We start from the raw sequence: 24,276 nt of genomic DNA on the forward strand, positions 1-24,276 counted from the left end.
AATCTGACATACAGCAGGTGTCTTGTACAAAGGGCAGCCCAAGGTGTAGCTGGCACTTGTGTGCTAACACCAGTGGGTATGATGCCCACCTAGGAATGGAGTGGGGTCTTGTCATGTCTTTAAGCATAGATGCTTAGTGATCCAGGAAGTCCAGCTCCTAGAGAGTGAGCTCTTCTGGAGGCTCAACAGGGACAGCCTCAGAAGTGAATGCTCAGAAACACATTCCTGTGCATGGCACGCTCCGACTTCCTTTCCTCACATACGGCTCCAGATAAAAATCAGAATTGACTGGGAAAAACCCATGAATATTTGAAAACTGTCTGCTCAGTATAAACATGACTGACACAGCAGCCAGAGGACACTAAAAGGTGTGTTCGTTAAAGTTTCTATTGCTGTGATAAAACACCAAAAACAACTTGGGGAGGAGAGGGTTGAATTCATCTTACAGTTCTCAGGTTATGCTCCATCAACGAAGGAAGTCAGGGCAGGAACTCAAGCAAGGCAGAAACCTGGAGGCAGGGACTGAAGCAGAAGCCATGGTGGAGCTCTGCTGGCTTTCTCGCTCCTCCTAGCTTGCTGGACCTTCTTCCTTCTTCTGTATCTGAGGACTGCCTGCCCTGGGGCGGGGGTCACCACCCACAGTGGGCCGCATTCTCCCACATCAAGTATCAATCAAGAGAATGCATCACAGGCTCACTCGCAAAGCCAATCTGATGGGGGCATTTTTAGCTGAGGTTCCTTCTTCTCAAAGGATGCTAGCTTGTGTTAAATTGACCCCAGACTAACCAGAACAGAAGGGTTGCTCTTTGAGTGAAGCCAAGGACAGTCAGCCTTACTAATTAATCACTCTCAGAGCTGTGCTGCTGCCTCTCCTAGTAGAACCTTTGTTAGAAACACTGATGATGCTTTCCACCTTAGAAGTGAGGGCAGAGACTAAGTTGATCAGACCAAACCCCCTGCCTCTTTACTCTGTGGCCAGGTTACTCTCCAATCTCTCCACAGTTAACCACGGACACAAGATAGAATTCTAGATGGATGGACGGGGAACAGAAAGTGTGTCACTATTGAGCTCAAACTACATAAATTCTTTTGGAAGCCTTTGTTTTAGATGTTTACAAAAGGAAGAAACGAACTATCATATTTTATGCATCATATAATTTGTATGTTTGTCAAAGCAGTCATCAGTGCTAATTATTATTTTCTAAGTCATTGAATGAATGGATGAAAACAGTTGAGTCTATTTCATTCTTCAGAATGAGTCACTTAGCCATCAAAGATGAGTTAGAAAAATGAATGTTTAGGTTCTCACTGTTCATCTAGAGGCAAGCAAGCATGTATACCTGTCAGTCTGAAAAACTGAGACCTGTCACAGCCAGACATTATGCAGAGGGTGGTGATGATGGAGGAGTAGGAGGAAAGAGAGGAGGCAGAGGAGGAGAAAGTATTAGTGACAACGTCATCAGAGGCAGCAGTATAAAAGAAAAGGAGAACGGTTAGTGAGAAGAGATGTAACTGCTTCTATTTTGAAGGATTATGAGAGTTTCACTATATTAAGAAAAACAAATAATTTAAATATGATGGATTTTCCCTACACTTCATCCAGTTCTGAGGAGACCCAAAGAGCTTAGAAGTCATCTGCAGGAGGTCTTGTTGGAGATACCTTCAAAGTTCCCATCTCCTGAGAAGATCTGAAATCACCTAGGCTGGGCAGACCCTCATCCCCACGAGACTGCCACAGAAGATGGTGAGGCCCATGGCAGATCTAAATACCAGCTCAAGAGAAGGTGAAGACGCTGGTGCCTACTAACTGAAACATGAGTCTACAATGAAATTCAAGCCTAAAGCAATGACATACTGCAAATCTCATAGAGCTCAATATCTAAAATTAAGCACATTATAGTCAATCCAAATTTAATTAACAGACAATGGTGAGTATATCAAAACATTGTCTCAAGAAACACCAGACTCTGCCTACCCTGCAAATAACTGTCACAAGTCTCTTACAGGTGTCACTGGAGTTACACCTGAAAAAAAATCTTAGAAGGGGGAATTTTCAGTTCAAGTATTTGAGGTTCCTACCTTAGGTTCAGCAAGCATGAGTCTTTCCACATACAGTACTGTAAGAGTCATGAGAATATCTGTGTGTTTCAGGCCCTGAATTACATGGCAACTTGTAACAGGAGAAGCAGGAGTAAGTGTGCTCACTGTCTATACTGTGCCCATTGCTAAGACTGTCCCTGCAACCAAGAAGGCACAGGGGTGAACAACGAGCAGCAAAACGAAGTTTGACTAAGGGAGGGTGGGGAGGTGGGAGAACCTGGGAAGCTGCCTCAACTTTCACATTAATTACAAAAAGAGAAGATGCGCAACCTCACCAGTCACGCATGAGGACTGTTGCAATAAAAATGACACAAAGTAACAAGCGGTGTGGAGAAACTAGGCCACTCTACACTGCTGCTGGAGATGTAAAGTAAAACCACTGTTTGGAACAAAGTTGGCAGTTCTGTCAAAAGGTAAACACAAATGTTCCACACAATGGGACATTTACACTTTTAGAAATGCTTTAACAAAGAGATGAAACTTAGAGCTACATGTGACCTTACACAGGAATCTTTATAGCACCAGTCTTCATTATAGTCCAAAGTGGAAACCACACAAATGTCTACGACCTGAGGAAGAGATGAATGAACAGTAGCCTATTCCCACGGTGAATGTTTATCCTGCCCTGAGGAATAATAGTCCTTAAAAGGGAGCAATTAGCTATAAAAAGACTGTAGCATGTATCTACTAGGGATGATATTAAACACATCATTACTATTATGCCCAAGGATTGAGACCAGTAGCAAAGGACAAAGTAATATATGATTCCATTTATGTAAACTATTCAGGATAGATAGGTTTGTAGAGGAAAAATGCATTGGAGTTTGCCTGGGAGATTGGGGAGTAATGGCTAAGGTGTGTGGAGTTGATTTTGGGAGGAATGAAAAATGTGTTCAAAAGTTGAATGTGATGACAGATGCCCAACTCTGAATAAACCAACTGTCACTGACTTGTGTGCAGTCATAGAGTTAGCTGGTATATGGACAATGCCTCAGTGAAACTGCTAAAAAATGAAAGAAACCTTCATTTGTGGGAATAGTTACAAAAAGGTACAGATTTGCCGAATAAACATTTGAACTGTGCACTCATAGTGGAGTAGAGAAGGAATGGGAGTTTCTTTATCCTTGAAATTCTGTTTATTTGGTGCGTTTTGGTATAAATGCTGCAGGGTCCCGAGCATCAGAGGATATGAGTATGGCTCACACAGCCCTTTCCCAAACATGTCCAAGCTGCCTTGATTCCATTACTTCACCTTAGCTATTTCTTTTTGCCCACACCCGGATGTCATGTTACTCAGTTTACTGCCAGTATCTCATCTAATCAATTAACTGAACTTGACCCCTCAGGAGAACAGACAGCTAAAGTTCTGCCATTTCTTTTGCACGTTACACAGAGAGTCCAAAGGATGCATTGTGGGTATGGCTGTAGGTGGCTGCAGACTCTCCTAGAAACCACAATGAAGAGGTGCTGCTGCCATCTGCCCAGCCATCCATCCCTCTAGCATACTAGAGGGCAGATGAGGGAGTTTTTCTTTTTCCATGGTGTTGGGACAAGTCACCGTGCAACCCTTGCTGGTACCTTATTTGTTTCCTCAAGTCTATTTGAGAGTCAAGTAAACATACTCTCATCTTTATCTTTAGGTTCCACAGAAGCATAGGTCTTTGATGAGCTTTCTATGATTCTGCACTTGGGAACTTAAGGCCTTGATCACTTGGGATCCTGGTCTGTAATAGGGTCCATGGGCTCAGTCAGTTGGCTAGCACCCATGTGACTCAGAGTACCACTGGGACACACTCAAACCCATCTAGCCTTCCTTTTCATCTGGACACTGTTGAAAAGTTTCTTTCATCAGCATTTGCTACTGGTAACAAGGACCTCTTTTAGTCTAACTTGATGAAGAAAACTCTAGTTAACAATGGCTGCTTGAAAAACTTGAGGGCTGCCAATTTGAAATGACTTAACATTATGAAAAGCTTACACAATTCCTTTTCTTTTTTTATTGCAGCTACTAAATCATGATGAGGAGAGGCAGAGAAAGAATTTCAAAACAACCACCTTTTAGTTTTATTCTCCCAGCAGGGTCTCTGTGATCTCTTTACTAGACACAATATGTGTCAGCTACTCAACTCACAAAAAGACAGGAAAGCGTGCCAAGAAAGGAGAAGCATTTTCTATTTCCCTGTGCAGACTCGAGATGAGCTCATCTGTGCTCTCCCCTTTCCATGACAGATACACCCATCCCTTAGCCCTCATCCTCTCATTTTCCATTGACCTTGGTTGTGATCTTATAAAATCAATGACAACCAGCAACACTTCCCTTTTGGGCATGACTTCAGCAATGATCTACACCTGGAGAGGCTCTCATCTGCATTGGTAAGTGGAGCTATCTGATGCAGACGGAAGCAATTTACCAGGAAACTACTGCTTTTCTTCAAGACACTGCCAGCGCCATCCTGGTTAGGAAGGCCAAGATCGTATTCCAATCTCCTGCTATTACGAGTATACATCAAAAACTCTCCTCTACCTAGCTCTGCCATACCTGTATATTATCTAAGAGGCAATTAAAAATGAGAGTTACTTGTGCCTCTCCTGATGTTCTTATCCCAAGCCACCTCCCTTGTCTCAGTCCGGGTGCTCAAGCACTTTACAATTGGCTAATGCAGCTTCTCGGAGACACTGAGAGAAATGGCCTTCACAAGGTGCTGGTGAGCAGTGTAGTCTCTGAGGGCGTCCAAAGATTAGCTGACTTTGGTTTGATACTACAAATAGTAATCCCATCTAACAAGCAGCGAGTACCTGAGATGAGCTGGGCACGATTGTTCTAAGCACTTTACGTGAATGAGTTGATTTAATCATCACAGAATATTTCTAGAAGGTACTGGTAATTCTCATGATGTCAGCAAGTTAAGTTTCTGCATGGGGTCTTAGGCAGTGCCAAGTGTGATTAAGACCTGCACTCTGAGGCTCCCTGCATCAACACAGGGGGCATCCACAGGGCCAAAGCCTGTACTTTTCTTGGGAAATTATCAGTCCACTTATTTCTCTTGAGCCTCAGTTTTCTTTCTCTTTGACCTTCACTTACAGCGAAGTCCAGGGAAAAAAACACACTGCAATTTCTCCATGGGCACAGCAGCACCCAGGGCTTACAAGAATTTGACTGTAAGTGAGCTAAGTTCACACCTGAAGGACATTGGTACTGAAGACTCAGGCTATAAACAGCATGGACACAAAGCTGGGCTGATGCTTTTCAATCTTAGAGCTGTTTTCACTTTAGAAGAGTTAGTGAAAGAAAGCTAACATTTATTGTGTGAATCATGTTGCCAGCACTAGTCTAAGCTCTTTTTTCATTCACACACACGCACACACACACACACAGATTATCAGATATTACAACATATCTCCCTTCCCTTTCCTCCCCCCAAACAATCCCACATATCCCTCCCCACTCTCTTTCAAATTCATGGCCTCTTCTTTTATTGTTATTGCATGCATATATGTCTATGTGTACACACATATTCTGGATATAACCTCTTCAGTCAATATAATATTACTTGTATGTATATGTTCAGGGCTGAGCATTGGGTGCTGGGCAAGCAATTGGTGTGCTCTTCTATGGGGAAGACTATCTCTCCCCCCCCAGCATTCCTCAGTTTAAGATCCTTATCACACCTACAATCTTAATCTCACACAATCCTGTGGATAGTATTACTTTCACCAATACCCAAGACAATGAGGTTTGTACTTTTTTCAAGATCATGTCGCTAATAAGCAGAATAACTGATAATCAAATTTAGAAGTGTTCCATATTCATTCCTGCCTCCAAACTCAGGTTATGTTTAGCTCATATGATATACATTGTGGAACAGCATCTTTGTTTTGTTTTGGGATGGGGTTTCTCCATGGAACCCCTGCTGGCCTGGAGCTTGCTAAATAGTTCAGGCTGCCCGGAAACTCCTATCTTTCTGCCTCGGCCTCTCAAGTGGTGGGATTACAGGTGTGACTTGAGCAGGATCACACCGATTTCTCCATTTGAGGGAGACACATTTACTATCTTCCCTGATCTGTTAGCATTTTGAAAGCCCAAACTTGAGTTTTCTTACTGAATGTTTTGCAACATTGGATGAGGTGTGGATGACAACCACAGACAAAAGTGTGAATGGTGTGAAGGCAACGCCCACATTTTCAGCATTGCTTTTAGAGGGGTTGCTGGAAGGATTTATCAGCAGACCTGGACAAATGTGGCAGATGAAGGATGGGGACATAATGTCTGTGGTCATACCTCATCATGCAGCCCCTTCCTCCCAACTTCCTTGGTGCCTGCCTCTCTAGCCCCTCTGTCTCTTTTCTCTGGCTTTGAACTTCTTGGCAGCTTTCAAAAGCGTGCCTTCAAAGGGTTGAAGATGAGTCTGATGTTACAACAGCCTTGTTTAACACCAGACAAGTTTCCATTCATTGTACTAAATTCGGGCAAACAAGGGTATTTAGTCCGTGGCAGAGCTGAGCTGTATCTAACTCAATATAAACAAGAGAGCAAATCCACCACTGACCAGCAATTGGAAGCATGTCAACAATGCCATGGAAGTGTGGGTTGGAGAATAGGCAGCAGAAGAGATTTTAAAAGAATGAAGATTGAGACTGGAATACATTAGGGAAAAGAAAATGTGTCTGTCTGTTTTTAATTCACCCTAAGGCACCTTATCCTGCCTTCTTCATTATCAGCTTTCATCTTCTCTGCAAAGCTGCTGCTGCAGGTCCTTTCCAAGATTCAGCCTTAGGTCATAGGGGCAGAAATACTCTTGCAAAACAGATATGAAAGGGAGTAGCATGTGAGACTAGAGTACAGTGTGACAACATAATCCCCTCATAGACGGATGAGGTCAGTGTGGGTGATGCCGGCTTTCCCAGCATCTACTGAATCATCAGATGGGAGTAGCAATTGAAAAGAATAAATACAAACACATGCAACACACTGCTACAAAGACTGTTGGACCAGGTCTAAGAAAAAGGACCCTGTCTTGATGGGATCAATGGGGCAGTGGAGGTAATGAATTGTTGAGCTTTAGGAGACCTCAGCCCCTTCATGTTCCTCATGTTAGCTAGGGAGAGGTATGACTTCAGGTTGCCTGGCCTGTAAGAAATGAGGTTTTGGCTCAATCAGTATCTAAGGTCTCTTCTGGTTTCAAGGGCAAGAATTTGTCCTAGGTTAAGAAGTTTTATAAAAGGACATTGCTTCAATACTGCAGTCTTGGAAAGCATTGTACTCTGAGTGTTGGTGATTTAAGTCACAATGTACGGAAAGTTTTGTTTAACCTGTGGATATGGGAAAAACATTGGTAGGAATGCATCTGAGCAAAATTCCAGTTTGAATAAAGAAGGATCAGAGAGAAGTTCTGGGGACCACTCTGCTCTAAGGTACGACTACAGAATTCTAGTTGCCACAGCCTTGAAGTCTCACTTCTGTTTTTTTGACAAGAGGAGGGACAAGGAGAAATGGCAGGATTTCCAAAGAACATTCAATAATCATAGTTCACACTTCACATGTGTTCCCCATGGTGCCATGCGCCTGTGTACATAACCTTTGCCCATTCCCCACTGCTCTCTTTGCTGCTTCCACTTACAAAACATCCTATTTACCCAAACTCTAAGGCCTCCTCATATATATAAAATGTCCCTGCCCACTCTTTGGTTTTCAGTTGCAATATTTTATTCTCCTTTAAGCTAAACTTCATTTCTATTATGATTATAGATTACAAACTCCCTGAGGGTAAGATTGGGGCATCCTAGGCATTTGTGACACATTATAGGCATTTATTCATAAAGATGTCTGAATAGAACTGGATAGGGGTTTTCAGGTTACCTGCTAATGTGACAGCAATGGAGACAGAGTCATATCCCAAGGCATTTGTGGCATTGCAAGTATAGAAACCCACATCAGCTTCCACTGGTGCCAAGATCTGTAAGGAATCATCTGGCTGTAGAAGAATCCTGGAGCAACAGAAAAGAAATGTAGACCTGGTCAAGTCAGCTGACATTTTGGCATTCATTATAGGGAAGGCAATGTAGGGGTGTAGTGAGAACTATGTTCTAATGACTCAGAAAGACAAGGCAGGATATTCAGAAACTCAGGCTCTCTTGATTTGATTGGCATGATGCAATGTCAAATGGGGGTTTTGATTTTTTTTGAAAGCTTACTGACTACCTGATCTAATGCTATTAGTTGGAACAGACAACAGTTATATACTGAATACATAGAACATACAACATGAGAGAGGATACTAAAACAAATGCCCACACAGATTTGGGGAAACACTTATTAAGGAAAATGAAAAGTTACAAAGGAGGAGTGGTTCCTGATCAGATGGTAGAAGAGAATCATCTATGGAACAATTATTGACAAGATGATTATTATTTGAAGGAAATGATACATCTTTTAATTATAGGCAGTAATATAAACCTCTTTTGTTTTCATTAACCGGTAAACACAGGCGCCGACCACAGGTCATGTTGCTTTCATTTTCCACAATATTACAGAGGGCCTTCTTCTGGGAAGATGCCCAATATAATGAAGCAAAACTTGCCCTTCGAGGTCATGGACAGACACTTCTAGAACAGTCACAGGATAGTTTAGATATTTGTGCCTATCTAAAAAGAATTACAAGAGTTAAATTGTGGGCACCTATACAAATGGATGGAACTACTAGAAGAAACCATCCTAAGTGAGATTACCCAGTCACAAAAAGACAAGCATGGTATGTACTCACTCATATATGGATTTTAGACATAGAGCAAAGGATTACCAGCCTACATTCCACACCTCCAGAGAAGCTAGGAAACAAGGAGGACCTTAAGAGAGACATGCATGGTCCCCTGGAGACCGGGAAAGGGGCGTGGTACCCTGGAAAATGGGAAAGGGACAAGGTTTCCTGAGCAAGTTGGGAGCTGGGGGAGGAGGGGAGAGGGAGTTAGGAGAAAGAGAAGGGGTTAAGAAGAGGGGAAGGAGGACATGAGGGAGCAGGAAGAATAGAGGAGAGCAAGAAAAGAAATACCTTAATAGAGGGAGTCATTATAGAGAAAACAGGCACTAGGGAAACATCCAGAGATCTATAAGAATGACCCCAACTAACAATCTAAGCAATAGTGAAGAGGCTACCTTAAATGCCCTTTTCCTATAATGAGATTGATGACTCCCTTATATGCCATCCTAGAACCTTCATCCAGTAGCTGATGGAAGCAGAAGCAGAGACCCACAGCTAAGCACTGAGCCGAACTCCTGGAATCCAATTGTAGAGAGGGAGGATTTATGAGCAAAGGGGTCAAAACCAGGCTGAGGAAACCCATGGAAACAGCTCATGAACCCCAGACTGACAGCTCAGAAACCAGCATAGGATAGAACCAGGCCCCCTGAACATGGGTGTCAGTTAGGAGACCTGGGGCCTCTGGTAGTGGATCAGTATTTATCCCTAGTGTACGAATGGATTTTGGGAGCCCATTCCCCATAGAGGAATACTCTCTCAGCCTAGACACACAGGGGAGGGCCTAGGCTCTGCCCCAAATGATGTGACAGACCTTGATGATCCCCTATGGACGGTCTTACCCTTTCTATGGAGCAGAAGAGGGATGGGATGGGGGTCGGTGGGGAACATGGGAGGATGGGAGGGAGAAGGAACTGGGATTGATAGGTAAAACAAGATTGTTTCTAATTTAAATTAAAAAGAAAAGAAAAAATTGTGGGCAACTCTAATGAGCTTCAACACCCAATTCCAGTCTACCCACTACTTTACCTTCCTAGATTTATACCGCTTCTGAGACTCCATGCTCTGCCATGGCAGAGTAATGATTAATGATGGTGGGTGCCTTGAGTCTGACGGTTCAATGACTCAGCGAGGCCAACGAAACCTAGAACGTGTGTGTAGAGGTGGGAATCTACAAGAGGTAGAGAGACAGGATGGGAATCGAGATATCCAGGGCCTGGAGCAGGCAGGGCCCTAGACAGAATATTCATGCCACAGAAAGGCATTTGTGACATCTGAGGACCAGTTCTTTCCACCTTATGTGTCCTTTCCACTCCTAGTTTTAAAACATCCCCCAAATTGGCTACCCCTGTTAACATCCGCCCCTAGGAAGCAAGTAGGCACTGGGGTCACTTGTTCAAGAAAGAGGAGGACCCTGAAGGCCTGGCAGTTAATGGAATGCCAGGAATCAGGACTGTTGCCCCAGCAACGTTCTCCCACTGCATAATCACTTTGTTTTCTTTAGTATGTCCCTTGCAGGTCCCTCTAGACTCAATGGCTTTGTAGTTCAGCGTCACCTCTGGTCATTTCTCATTTTTTTCCAAGGTGGAGGACCATCCTTGTGACGAACGATTCTCCTCAGTTCTTCTGCTACCTGTCTGCCTGTTGTGTTACTATTTTCACCTCTGTCAAAAGGCAGGAGTAGGACTGCATCCCCCAATCTAGCTACGTCTGGGTAGTTCTGTTTAAAAAATAACGGAGAATAAAATAGAACATACTAGCCGAATGGAAGTCTTGTAGTGATTTCCACTTAATTTAGTACAACGCTAGACCATCACTGAGATCTCTGGGGACAGTCATGCTTCTGTAGCATCGAGCAGAGCTGGAACTGCATGGAGAATGACAGGAGAGCAACAGGAGATTGTGACGTAGCTCATCCACCCATTCACTCACACACTCGTTAATCTTTGGATATTTTTCCTCTAAGTCAGACAGTTACATGTGAGTTTGCTTCAAAGATGCTAATAAGAGAAAGATGGCTATGTAAGTTATTACCTTTAGTAATAGCATCACTGTTTCCTAAAGGAATCTTGTGGGATGCAGCATAATGCAACAGCATTGCTAAGTCTCTTCAGGTGCACAAGCTGTTTTAGATTTAAAAATTCGAAAAAATAGTAAAAATTGACTATGATTTAAATCTTTATGATGTTCCAGGAATATGCACAGTTCTACACAATTGCTTTATAAGAATAGCAAAAGCAGACGGCTCCAATTTAAATAGAATGTAGTGGATCATATACAGTGTCACCACACTGAGAAGGGAGGGGTTAAGGTTCAGTAAATCCTCAAATCCATTAGCCTGGTTGCCTCCCCACAAGCAGCTGTATCTCTCTTCTCAGTATTTTGGAACAGGAAGTTGGAAGATTGTTCTTTTGGACTTCACTTTGGTCTTGTTAGGACCTAAGTACTGGTCATTGGCAAACCTTTCGAGTTCCTACATTGCAGTCTATCAGCTACTAGAATGTAAATGTTGTATGTTTCCTACTTAGTAGAGAAACTGCTATTCTAATGAATAATGCAGAGACTTCCAAACCACTCTCTGGTATTTCTATTCCAAGTATCTAATAATGCTTGATTCTTGTGATGGTGTGTGTGTGTGTGTGTGTGTGTGTGTGTGTGTGTGTGTGTGTGTGTGTTGGATATGAGGAAGCAGAATGGTCACATGACATTGGCCAATGTCTCTGAGTTTATTAGATCTCCATATTCAGGTTCCTTTCCCATAGGACTATTACACTTATCTGATCTTTTTTTTTTAAGTGAGAAGTTTTATTAGAAAGGGAAGGGGACAGGGAGAAAAGAGGTAAAGAGACACAGTGACAGAGAAAGGGCAGAAGAGAAGAGGGAGACAGGAAAAGTTCTGTCTACCCCAGGGAAACAGTGGGGAAGAGAGTGGGGAAGAGCTGCTTATCTGATCTTATACAAGTGGCACAGACCTCACAGACCCCATGAAGGGCTTCTGAACGTGATACGACCCCTTTCCCTCTTTTCTTAGGTAAAGTTTATCTTTCATAGCTACATGAGTTGCTCTGAGGACTGAAACAGCTGAATAAGCCATAGTGCCTAATCCCAAGCACAAGCCTAAAGCTGAAGTTGGAAAAGAATTCCTCTATAGACAGAGGTGGTGAAAAGAAAGGAAGGCAATCCATTACACTGCACAAAATTGTTGTGGAATATTATTTTAACTGTGTTACATTTGTTCCTGCTGCCTTTGTTAAGGATGCAAAGATGCGTTGCATTTAATTAAATAAAATTAGTTTGGGGTCAGGAGTTTGAGTCAGCAACTAGCTGACAGGGAGCGGTAGGGAGGAGCTAAGTGTATCGAGGCATCTTTAACGGAGGTTGGGCAGGAGGACAGCCATTTATTCAAGAGATGCAGATACGAGTAAGGAAAGAAGATTAGCTACTTGCTACTCAGCCTCTCTGGGCTAGCAGGATTTTACCTCCACCTTTGGAATCCTGAGCTCTTTAGAGGTTTAGATAAAGTTCCCTTTGGTGGCATGATAGAGCCGATAGAGCCGGTGCCTGAAGGAACAGAATCCCAACCTGGCTGCAGGCCCATGTGGTGAACCACTGCTGGTGGCTGCTGAGTTGAAATTGCTGCTTGAGACAGCAGTTGCTTAAGGCTCAGTCACTGTATTGAATGTAAAACAACACAAAATCACCTCTAAACTAGGGAAAGAACAATGAAGATGGGTAGAAATAGTGATCATGAGATTGAAGATTTGTTTATGCTTTTATCCCATAAATGGAATACAAAAAATTAACATAGATTGTGTGTGTGTGTGTGTGTGTGTGTGTGTGTGTGTATGTCTTTGTCTTTATATAGGCTTTAAATGTCATCTTAAGAAACTAAATCCACAACTGCGGCGTTGGTGGCCATGCCTTTAATCCCAGCACTCGGGAGGCAGAGGCAGGTGGATCTCTGTGTGTTCGAGGCCAGCCTGGTCTACAGAGCTAGTTCCAGGACAGCCTCCAAAACAATACAGAGAAACCCTGTCTCGAAAAACAAAAATAAACAAACAAAAAAACAAAACAACCCCTCCCAAAACAAACAAGGAAACTAAGTCCACATAGGCCTGCATTGGTTGCTGTATACATATAAATTATTTACATCCATAAAACTGTGTGTCAAGGGGCACACAGTTATTTGCAGGTAGGGCCAGGATTTGAAAGAGGCTTTCTCCTTTAATTGAACACTTTCCCTTCTGTAATATCTTCACGACCCATTGTTTCATCTTCTTTCCTTGTTGTAGTTAGAAAGCTGCTCATAAGTGGGCTTTAGGTAAATTGGCCTAATAGTCTTTTGAGGGGACAAGAGGGGAATTGATTCCTGTAAATTGTTATAATCTAGCTATAGACTTGGTCAACTGGGATTGGGAGGCTGCCACAAGGGGGAGCAGGAGTTTTGGAGGACTGACTAGGAAGAAAGGTGCAAGTGTGGTGAATGGGTTTGTATTTGCATTGCTCTAGCCTGGCAACTGGAAGAAAAATTCCTGGGGAAGGGGGACTTTCTGTATTTAGGCATCTACTCTTTTAATTTCATTTGTTAGTAGTTGATTTCTGTCAGCTTGCATTTAGGTTTCAGGTTTCACAGGCTGGGTAGGCATAGGAACAAGGTATTGTTTTCCAAGTGAAACTAGAAAGATTCTTCTGGGGTTGAGTTGGAATTTGAAAATCAAAGGATGAGGAGACATGAATTGGGCACAATTAAAGCCTCCAAAATGAACAGAACTGTGGTCATATCAGGTGCGGAAGACTCCCTCCTGGGATTTCTGCACACACTATATCTCATTTCTCTTTTCTTGAGTGGCTAAAAAAGTATTGCTTCAGTTCTTTGTCTATACTTTTTGTCAGAAAGTGCATATTTGGTTTTCTAAGACCTTCACATATTACTTCTACATTTTTTCAAACTTACTTCCCATTTTGAAACAACCACTCCTTTCCAATAAGATGGCCACTTTGACTCTTTGGCATTAGCTTGTGGTAGAAGAGAAATACTTCCACATTCTATATGTTCTTCCAGATTCTCCCCAATGAATCCAAGTTCTATTCTGTTATGGTACCACAGTTCACAGGAATTCTTCCTTTTCAAGGCCTCCCAGTTGTTCTAAATTGTTCTACGAAGATCTTTTCAATCTACAGGGGTTCATTTCTTCAGATAGACTATAAATTATTAGCTCAAGGGTGAGGACTCTCTTACAGTTTCTTTTATATTCAGCAGAATGTTGTCATGTTGAATACATTCATGCTTAATGTAACTTCAAAGAATATTGGCTGAAGGTGATCAAAACCACAATAAACCATGGTGGGTAGTAGACTAGAACTCATATTCTGGAACTCTTTGGACTGGGTTCTAAGTCAACTCTAACAGGAATTAGTTCTGTAGCTTTGGACAAGTCATTTCTTTTAACTTCTCAATGATGATCTCTCCTCATCTATAAACAAGAATTACAACACCTAGGTGCTGATTCTATATGTATTTATGTATTTGACTTACATAGGGACAGTCTGGGAACATGATACATTACAGAAGGGAAGGTACTGTTTTGTTATTGCTGCTGTGTCATCACCATAATTATTGATCTTCCTTCATGCCTGGGGCCACACATTATGGATGTTGTACGGCAATGTGTTAATGATGTTAGTGTCTTCCATATAGCCCAGGTTTGCCTGGAACTTGTATTTCTCCTGCTCCTACCTTCCAAGTGGTGGATGGCAGGTTTGTGGCATTATATTCAGCATGGGGAGCAGTTGTGAGATGAGTGAACGAATGAGAGACAAAGAACTTTAATAGCATAAACTCAGCACAAAGAGTGGGGAACATGCGACTGGCCGATGTGGCACAATACTCTTGTATACTGTAAAGATTTGCCACTTGTATTGGTTTAATAAAATGCCAATTGGCCAGTAGACAGGCAGGAAGTATAGGTGGGGCTACCAGACAGAGAGAATTCTGGGAAGAGGAAAGGCTGCCAGCCAGACACAGAGGAAGCAAGATGAGATTGCCTTACTGAGAAAAGGTACCAAGACACGTGGCTGAACATAGATAAGAATTGTTGGTTAATTTAAGTTGTAAGAGCTTGTTAGTATTAAGCTTGAGCAATAGGCCAAACAATTTATAATTAATATAAGCCTCTGTTTCTTTGGGACCAAATTCCTACAGGACCAGAGAGGTCAGAAACTTCCATCCACTGCTGGCTTTGTGAGAGATTGGGTGGTAGAGAAAAGGGGACAAAGACCACAGGACACACTGGGTTGGGTTGGCAACAACTTGACTCAGGAGCCTCTGAATCAGGACTACCAGTTATTCCATAACCATTTTAACACCATTAACCAATAAATGAACAATTTAAAAAATCAGCCAGAATCCTGCAATTTTAGACAAGTACAAAACACCTATCAAAAGAATGAGAATTGGCCAACAGTGAATTTAGGAGCAAATAGGCAAACTTAAGAGCATGCATAAAGAGCTTAAAAGTACTATGTATAATGAGGCATGGGTCTCTCCTTTATCTCGAGATGAACATTTCTTTCCTGCTTATATATTCTTGAGGTTAGGGTAAAATGTACCACAAAGGGGGAATGGGAGCCAATGTTTATTACACAGGTATGCATGCTTTAAACCATTTCATTCTCTCACCATGTTACTGGCTTAGCATTATTTTTGAGATGAGGCAAAGCTTAGAAATAAGTAATTTGTTCAACTATTGCATGCTGGGATCAGGAATAGGAAATGGTTTTGACCCTTTTTTTAACCTGACCAAATGCTGTCATCTACTGAAATCAACTAGGAAGGTATGTGGACTAGCCTCAGTTTTGGTAGGGTGTAATTTGCTCTAACACTGGTAGTTATTTATGAAGATGTACAATATGATGATCCAAATCTGGATTTTAAGAAGTTCGAAGCAGATAAACATATCTCTTTATGACGACCTTTGTGAGTGAGAATTCTTTGGTAGAACCCAAAATCACAGTAGCCCAGAGGCTCACAATGGAGTTTTATTTTGTGCAGATATTTTGTGAAGTTTCCTATCACCACTTGGCCAAAGCAACTTTTTAAACCTTCGATGTTTTTCATGCAATTGCCAACTAAAAATTACTTAATGTTGAAGCCTCCCGATTGTGCAGATGGAAGTACAGAAAATATTTTTGGAATGGGAAAGGCCACCTGACCACACATTCTTAACCCCGTCCTTACGCTCCATGCCAAAGATGTTGGCTTCTTTCTCTTTACAAATTCACGGGGTCTTGAATTTGCTAATGCGGATAGTTTTATCTGCTTGCTGGGCAATTCATTTCAAACTATAAGCTTTACATGAAATATGTCTGATGGAATTTTCTGACCCTTGCGTGGGGGTGTCTTCAACTCTCTAGTCAGCATATGCTTATTTAAATAAAGTCTCCCTGGCACACTGTATACCAGTGTGGGTACCGTTAAATGCTGAGGGTGAAACTGAGTAGCTAACACAGCTTACACCCCCTAATGTTTACTATTTGGCCCTTTGCAAGGAAAGTTTGCTGACTTTTCAACATGCATTTTCAATTTGGATGTGTCTTAGTGACTCCCTCATTTATCAAAACAATACCCCACATTTTTCAGAATCCTGCAATTCACTAAGGACTGTCCTTCTAACAAGAATAAACTAAATACAGGCGGGACCTGAAGATACCCTTTCCCTAGCCTTTGAGGGTAGAACGAGAGGTGGTTCTACGCTGCTCTTCTTGCCAGTGTCCCCGGATGTGCTCTGCCTGCTTACTACACTAGCATCATTCTGTAACCTCTGCACGCTCCCTCAGTGCTTCTCTTTTGCTGAAGTGTAAGTATTTATTGGGATGGTGCCTACTTCTCTGGCTTGCTATTACACTCTTCAACTGGGAAAAACATTTGTCATCTCCATTTCCTTTAGTTTTGTAAAGGAAATAAGCCAAACCAAATTGAAACTGGTTTATTTTCTCCCCTCCACCTTCGCTGCCTCCAGTTTTTATATTATCTACAAACTTGGAAAGTACATTTCATGGACTTATGATTTTTACATATAGCATTATTCACAACTATGGTTCTGAAATTGACCTTGGAGGAATTTTTCATGGGATTCTCTCCTCCATTCTGAGAAGTTTCCATCTGTGGATTCTCTGTGTTTCCCAAGTCAGAGCTTCCCAAATACTCCTTAATTCATCTCCTGCTCAACACTGCTTTGGAACATTGTCCAAAGTTTTCTGGCCAAAATGCTGCTGAGAGCCTACAGATTTCTCTGGTGAACTTGTCAATATAAAAATGTGGAGTGGAGTGCTCAGCTCTAATGGGACATCTATAGCACATCCCTAGCTCCAAAGATGAGGGTCATCTCAGCAGAGACTGAAAACACAATGGCTATAGGTCTAAATGATAATGATTATGGATACTAAAAAATGGGCATCCATCATGGTTTGGAAAAGTATCTCCCAAGGTCAATGTGCTAAAAATTGGTCACTATCCTTGGGCACTGTGTGGAGGTATTGGACTCTTTCAGAGATGGAGTCTGGTGTGAGAAATTAGGTCACAGTGATGTGCACTTGGAGGGCTACTGGGACTTGAGTCCTTCCTTTGTTTCTTGGCTGCCATAAACTGAATAACTTTCTCTGCCATGTGCTTCTGTCATGATACATCAAGGCCCAAAAACAACAGGGACAAGTGAACGTTGAGATTTCTAAGACCATGAGCCAAACCAAATCTTTGCTGTTTTAAAGTTGTCCATCTCGGGTATTTTTGTCACAGTGATTAAAAGCTAACCTGTTTACATCTTTGCTGCTCTGAAAGATAAAATGGAAGCTAGTGTCTGGTTTTATTTATCATTTTAATTAACTAGTAAGAAAACAGGTTTTAAAATATAAGTTTGATATATTAAGTGACAAGACTACAGTTTTGCTCCGATTCCAGCCTGACTGTCTCCTACTGCCTCCTGTAGATGTATTTGACAGGAGTGGGAGAATAGGGTGGACACCCTGGAAAGGACAGGCTTGGGGATTAAAGGTTAGATTTGCCTTAGCATTCTCTTTCTTCAAATCACTGGATAGGTAGAACATCACCCTAGGTGCTCTCTCCCACCCCTAAGGAAGCAAATAAGGATTTTTCCTAAGTATATAGCTTCCTCTTGTTCACCTGCAATTCTCTTGAAAAATTCTATAAATTCAGGGGAAGTCACGCTTAGATCTTCCAAGCCCTTTATTGGCTGAACTACAAGAAGTATGTGCTACTGGATCACTTTTGTTATAAAAATTGTTAAACGGAGCAAAAATGAAGCTATGGTTTGATCAGTAAAATTTAGGTATTTTTTTTGAAGGCAAAGATCAAACTTTATATGAATTTGGTAACTCCATCTCAATTTTAGAGAATGGGGTTACTCCTTCCCATAAGGAAGTCACCATGGTCTTTACAAGTACTGATTCTAGGGTCACATTCACATGGAGGAACACCAAACTGTTTGTATTAGATAAATTCTTGCTATCACATGAGGAGGAGGGCCATACGGTAGGGTGTTCAGCTAGAGGTGTGGTGCGTGCTATGCCCTATCCAAGTACGAACTATAGGTGGCCATGACCTGGATTTCAACTCAAAATGTGATGATTTACAAAGGATGCTTGGCAAACAGTAAACAATTTACCTTCTTCTTGCTTCTGGTATTGGTCTCTGAATACAGGTACATAACTCTGTAGACATACAAAGGAGGCATATAGATGTAACAAAGGTAATGCTTATGGAGTACCGATTGTGTGACAACGCTGTGCATATTAGAAGCTGACTCCATATAGGTGAAGGTAAAGCCACCCCTAAGACTGATGGATACAGGTGAAATGTAAAAGTCTTATAAACTGGAAGCCATCTGGCTACAGTACTGAGTGCTAGTTTGCATCAAGTTTAGTTAACTGTGATGGCTTCCTTAAAAATAACAGCAAGCCCATGCACCAAACCAAACCAAACAAAAAGAAAAGTCAGTAGAGACAAATGTAAGTCAGAAAAGGACTCAGACTGCTCTGGCTTCAAACTCCAACTGAGTTTTGAGCAAGTTCGTGTGATATCTCTCTACTACAATTTCAACATCTGTGAAGTTGGGCTAGTAATGTTAAAGGGTTATTGTGAGGATACATGAGTGCCTGAAACTCAATGCAAGAGCTCTAAATATTAGCTGTGATGATAATGAGCATGACAGTTTCTCTGTGGGTCTGGATGTGATGGCAGGTAGGAGGCCAGAAGGTATCTGTTCCTCGGTTTTATTTGATTATATGAATGCTTTCAAGTCATACTCCCTATCCCACAGAATCTTAGGACCTTCTGAAATGTCTCGAGGAAAGAACATGTGAGCTATGTGGAACACTTCTGTTTAGAATATAGTGGTTCTCAACCTGTGGATGGAGACTCCCATAGGGGTCATATATCAAATCTCCTGCATATCAGCAATTTCACAGTTGTGAAGTAGCAATGAAGTAATTTTATGGTTGGGGTCACCACAACACAAGGAACTGTATTAAAGAAGGTTGAGAGTCACTGGTTTAGGAGTAGGTGTCACTCTCCTACTCTGCCTATTCTGAACAAAAGTTACGGAGACCAAGGCCTCCCAACAATTAGGAACCTCCTGTCTACATACTGGCATTGACTAGAGATTCTACTGCTCATTCATTTCACCTTTCCATGTATGATGTGCTCTTAGAAATCTGGAGAAAATAAGACATACTTTTAAAACGTCTACCTTTCACAATCTAGAAAAACAGAAAATTCTGATGGACGATGGTGGATGGGGGTAAGAAAGACTTCAGAAGGGGGGCCTGCATGGGGCCATTTGACCCAGCCTTTGGTGTAAGGCTTCTTCTGAGAAAAAGAATTAGCCAGACACAGTGGTAGGAAAGTCCCACGCAAATTCATAAGCTGCAAGTAACTGGGTTTTGCTCACAGGCAAATTTCAGTGCTATGACCTGGGATCTAGTGAGGGGTGAGGCCAGAGGAATGGGCAGATGTTAGAGATAAGAAGTGCTGTGTGAATGTGAAAACATATTCACCAACCCCACATCTGACAGAGGGCTGATCTCCAAAATTTACAAAGGACTCAAGAAGCAAGTCTCTAAAACACCAAAAGATCCAATTAAAAAGTGGGCTGCAGAACTACATAGAGAATTCTCAATAGAGGACTCTAAAATGGCTGAGAGGCACTTGAGAAAGTGCTCAACATCCTTAGCCATCCGGGAAATGCAAATCAAAACAACTCTGAGATACCATCTTCTGTCAGAAAAGCTAAAATCAAAAACACCAACGACAGTTTATGCGGTAGAGGTTGTGGAGAAAGGGGGAACACTCTTCCACTGTTGGTGGGAGTGCCAACTCGTACAGTCACTTCGGAAATCAGTATGGAGATTCCTCAGAAAATGAGAATAAGCCTACCACAAGACCCAGCAATTCCACTCTTAGGCATATATCTAAAAGATGCACATTCATACAACAAGGACATCTGTTCCACTATGTTCATAGTAGCATTATTTGTAATAGCCAGAACTTGGAAGTAACCTAGATGCCCCTCAACCAAAGAGTGGATAAAAAAATGTGGTACATTTACACAATGGAGTACTATTCAGCAGAAAAAAAAACCAATGGAATCCTGAAATTTGCAGGCAAATGGATGGCACTAGAAGAAACCATCCTGAATGAGGTAACCCAGTCACAAAATGACAAACATGGTATGTACTCTCTCATATATGGATTTTAGACATAGATCTGGGGAGTGCCAGCCTACAATCCCACAGCCAGAGAGTCTAGGAAACAGAACCTTCATTCAATGGCTGATGGAAACAAGCAATCTCCCACAGCTAAACACTGAGCTGAACTCAAGGAATCCAGTGACAGAGAGGGAGGACTGATGAGCAAAGGGGTTAAGACTGGGCTGATTTAACCCCCATAAACAGCTGACCTGACAAGGGTTAGCTCTTGAATCCCAGACTGATGGCTGGGAATCCAGCATGGGACTGATCAAGACCCCCTGAATGTGGGTGTCAGTGAGGAGGCCTAGGCAATCTATTGGGCCTTGGGCAGTAGATCAGTATTTATCCAAGGCATACAAATGGATTTTGGGTGCCCATCCCACAATAAGAGATACACTCTCACCCTGGACTCTTGGGGGAGGGTCTAGGCCCTGCCCTGGATGAAACGAGAGACTATGGACAGCCCCATGGAGGGTCTCACCCTTCCTGGGGAAATGAGGGGTTATTGGAGGAGTTGATAGGAGGGTGTGGGAGGAGGGGAGGGAAAGGGAGAGGGACCTGGGATTAAATTAGAAGCAACCTTGTTTCTAATTTAAATTTAAATTTAAAAATAAAAATAAAAAAGAAGTGCTGTGTATTGTGCAACGGTATTTGGAGCTTACCCTCAAGTGGTAACAAGCCACTCCTACTTTGCTATAATTCCCATGCTACAAAAGAGTATATGTGAATCTGTCAAATTGGGAATTAGATTGTGTCACTTGCTTTCTTGCCTTCTATTCCCCTAAATGTCCTCCTGATCCTTAGACACCAAAGCTTCCTGGGACTCTGCTTAGTTCTATAGCCTAATTCCATCCCACATGCAGCCAGATGAGTTTCCTTTGGGTTCTATAACACACACAGACTCTTCCCCCCCCCCAGCTTTTGCATAACTTCCCTTTTGTCCAGAAGGTCTTTGTCTTGGTACCATATTCTGAGAAGTGATCATCATTTGGATTTGGGCTTACAGACATCACCTTAGAGGTTATGCCCAGAGTGGTCACCAAGGCTTTTCCTCGTCACATATTTAATTTCATGCCTGAACACTTATTACCATCATTTCATGTTTACTTTTCTGTGTATACCTTCCTTCCCTTCTCTCTTCTCCCTGGCCTATTCCCTATTATTTGCTATCTCTTTAGTGTCAGTAGCCATCTGAGCACCAGAATTAGAGCAGAAAGGAAAGGCTGCACCACCGTGGAGAGACAGTTAACAAGTGAATTGATCTGACGCATCAAACAATCCTAAAATCCTGTAAGTCAAATACCAGAATTAAAGGGCTAGAGAACAATTGGGGGGAGGAGCTGTTTCAGATGGCACAACCAGGAAAGCTCCCTCGGATATGTGTTATTGGAACAGAACTAAATGCAAATCAACTGCAAGAAACACGTACTCCTATTTCATTCATCACAATATTCCCAGTGATATTATATGGGAATAGTTGGGCATATGCTCTGTTCTCATGACCAATACCGCTTTATGCTTTGACTTCCTAGCTAGACTGAGTTCCATCAATAGGAAATGAGTCTTCTTTTCGGTCATTCTCGTATCTGGCACAGGATCTGCTGTGGTGGGGCTGGTAAAATAAAGGAAGAGGAAGATGGGGGTGCAATGAACCAGGCTGCCACAAATATGCTCAGGACACCTTGGAAACTACTGCCTGAGAAGTTGCCATGTGCTTCTAAGAGTGATGTGAATTTATCTCCTAGAGTAAATTTCACACATAACACGGGTCAATAGTATCTGAATTTCTACTCATTCTTTGGTAAAACTAATTTCTCTCATGTCAGGTTTTGCCTCTCTTTCTGCCTTGACCTAGTCTTGATAGTCTAGGATATTTATTATACACTTTAGTAAGTTGGAAAGTCCTACAGGCAGCTGGATCTTGCAGACTCCTAGGAAGGTGGATTTGGGTGCTAAGCAAAAACAGACTAACTGAACTAACTCTAGCCCTGGACATTACAGCAAGCCTCTGTCTGAAAGTGAATGGGCATTTCTGAACCATGACGATAAAGTGAAGACAAGCAATGACACCCAACATCGAAGGGGTCACCAACAGTCTGCTGCAAAGCGGTCCCCATGGCAGTCTCATGACTCACACATGCTCTGAGCAGATACGATTATTCTCCCCTCTCAATGAGAATTTGGAAAACCCAATAGAAAACTAAGTTACAGCCATATTTGTTAGTGGCCAGCAGAGTAAATTGCAAACATTATAATGTCAAACATTAGAAACAGAGCTGCAGGGTTTTTTTTCTCAATTGCATGCAATTAATTTTCATTGCAAAGGAATTTCAAGGCTAAGTCTACGGAAGAAAATCTTCATGGTGGCAAAAACTGCATGAAATGTACGTATAAACATGCAGGCAAACACATCTAACAAATAAATAAACCCCCATGTTTATCCACAGCCTCTGGTACATCTAACAAATAAATAAACCCCATGTTTATCCGCAGCCTCTGGTACATCTGACAGATAAATAAACCCCATGTTTATCCGCAGCCTCTGGTACATCTAAGATAAATAAACCCCATGTTTATCCACAGCCTCTGGTACATCTAACAGATAAATAAACCCCATGTTTGTCAGCAGCCTCTGGTACATCTAAGATAAATAAACTCCATGCTTATCCACAGCCTCTGGTACATCTAACAGATAAATAAACCCCATGTTTATCCACAGCCTCTGGTACATCCCTCTCATTGCTACTGTGTCTTTCAGTCACTGTTCTGGGTGACTGACAGTCAAGTCTTGCTCTCTGCTGGCTTAGGTCCAGATTTAGTATCCTGAGCACCTGGTTACCACATTGCTTCTTCTAATAAGATTCCATTAAACTGTTCCAATCTTAAAGTTGCTGGAGTTAGACCCTCAACACCTAGTAAGGTGAATTAACAGGTAGGGTTTCCTAACTGCTAGTTCAGGAATTGCTGGTGTTTCTGAGCACACTAGGCTAGACCTTTTTTCTTTTCTTTTCTCTTTCATTGCCTTCCTTCCTTTCTTCCTCCCTTCCTCCCTTTCTATCTCCCTCTCCCTCTCTCCCTCCCTCCCCCCTGTCTCTCTCTCTCTCTCTGTGATCTAAAGAGTATTCTGAAAGCACCGCACGCGGCATTGTCCTCTTGGAAAATGAGAACACACATTGGGATGCTTAAAAGAGTTAAAAAAGTAAAAAATCCCAAATAATTTCCAGTTGGGGAATAGTTAAGTGCATTTAGGAACAGTAATCAGCTGTTATAAGACAACACAGCATGGATCTCTACCCACTATTATAAATACGTGAAATAAAAACCCAAAGAGTCTGAGCAAGACTAACATCCCATTAAAAACCCAAATCCTAAGTGTGTAGATGGCTTTATATAACACTATAAAATACACAAAACTCTAAAAGGATGTATCCCAAGTCATTACGAGTGGTAGTCTCTGGGGAGTGAGACTGAGGATGAAGGAAAATTCCACTTTTTTACTTTATAGATTTGGGTATCATCTGAATTGCTTTATAGCCATTTTATTACCTTGATAATAAAAAAATCAAGTGCTATATTAAAAAATACACATAAAATGCAGCAGTAAACACATCTGTTTAGCTTTAACAGAGCACTTTTCAAACTCGTGTGACCACTGAACCCC

General features: G+C 42.0%; 1 protein-coding gene across 4 annotated transcripts in view; it reads right to left on the reverse strand.

The window, feature by feature from the left end:
- Adamtsl1 (ADAMTS like 1) overlaps positions 1-24,276 on the reverse strand; it is an 880,796-nt gene that overhangs the window by 84,557 nt on the left and 771,963 nt on the right. For all 4 annotated transcript variants that reach the window (XM_040757202.1, XM_040757201.1, XM_040757200.1 and 1 more), the window contains one exon: positions 7,958-8,085. In XM_040757202.1, coding sequence (XP_040613136.1) covers positions 7,958-8,085 — 128 coding nt within the window. The remainder of the gene's footprint in view (positions 1-7,957; positions 8,086-24,276) is intronic.

This window comes from Mesocricetus auratus, unplaced genomic scaffold, assembly GCF_017639785.1.
Source record: "Mesocricetus auratus isolate SY011 unplaced genomic scaffold, BCM_Maur_2.0 Super-Scaffold_100014, whole genome shotgun sequence".
Taxonomy (NCBI): domain Eukaryota; kingdom Metazoa; phylum Chordata; class Mammalia; order Rodentia; family Cricetidae; genus Mesocricetus; species Mesocricetus auratus.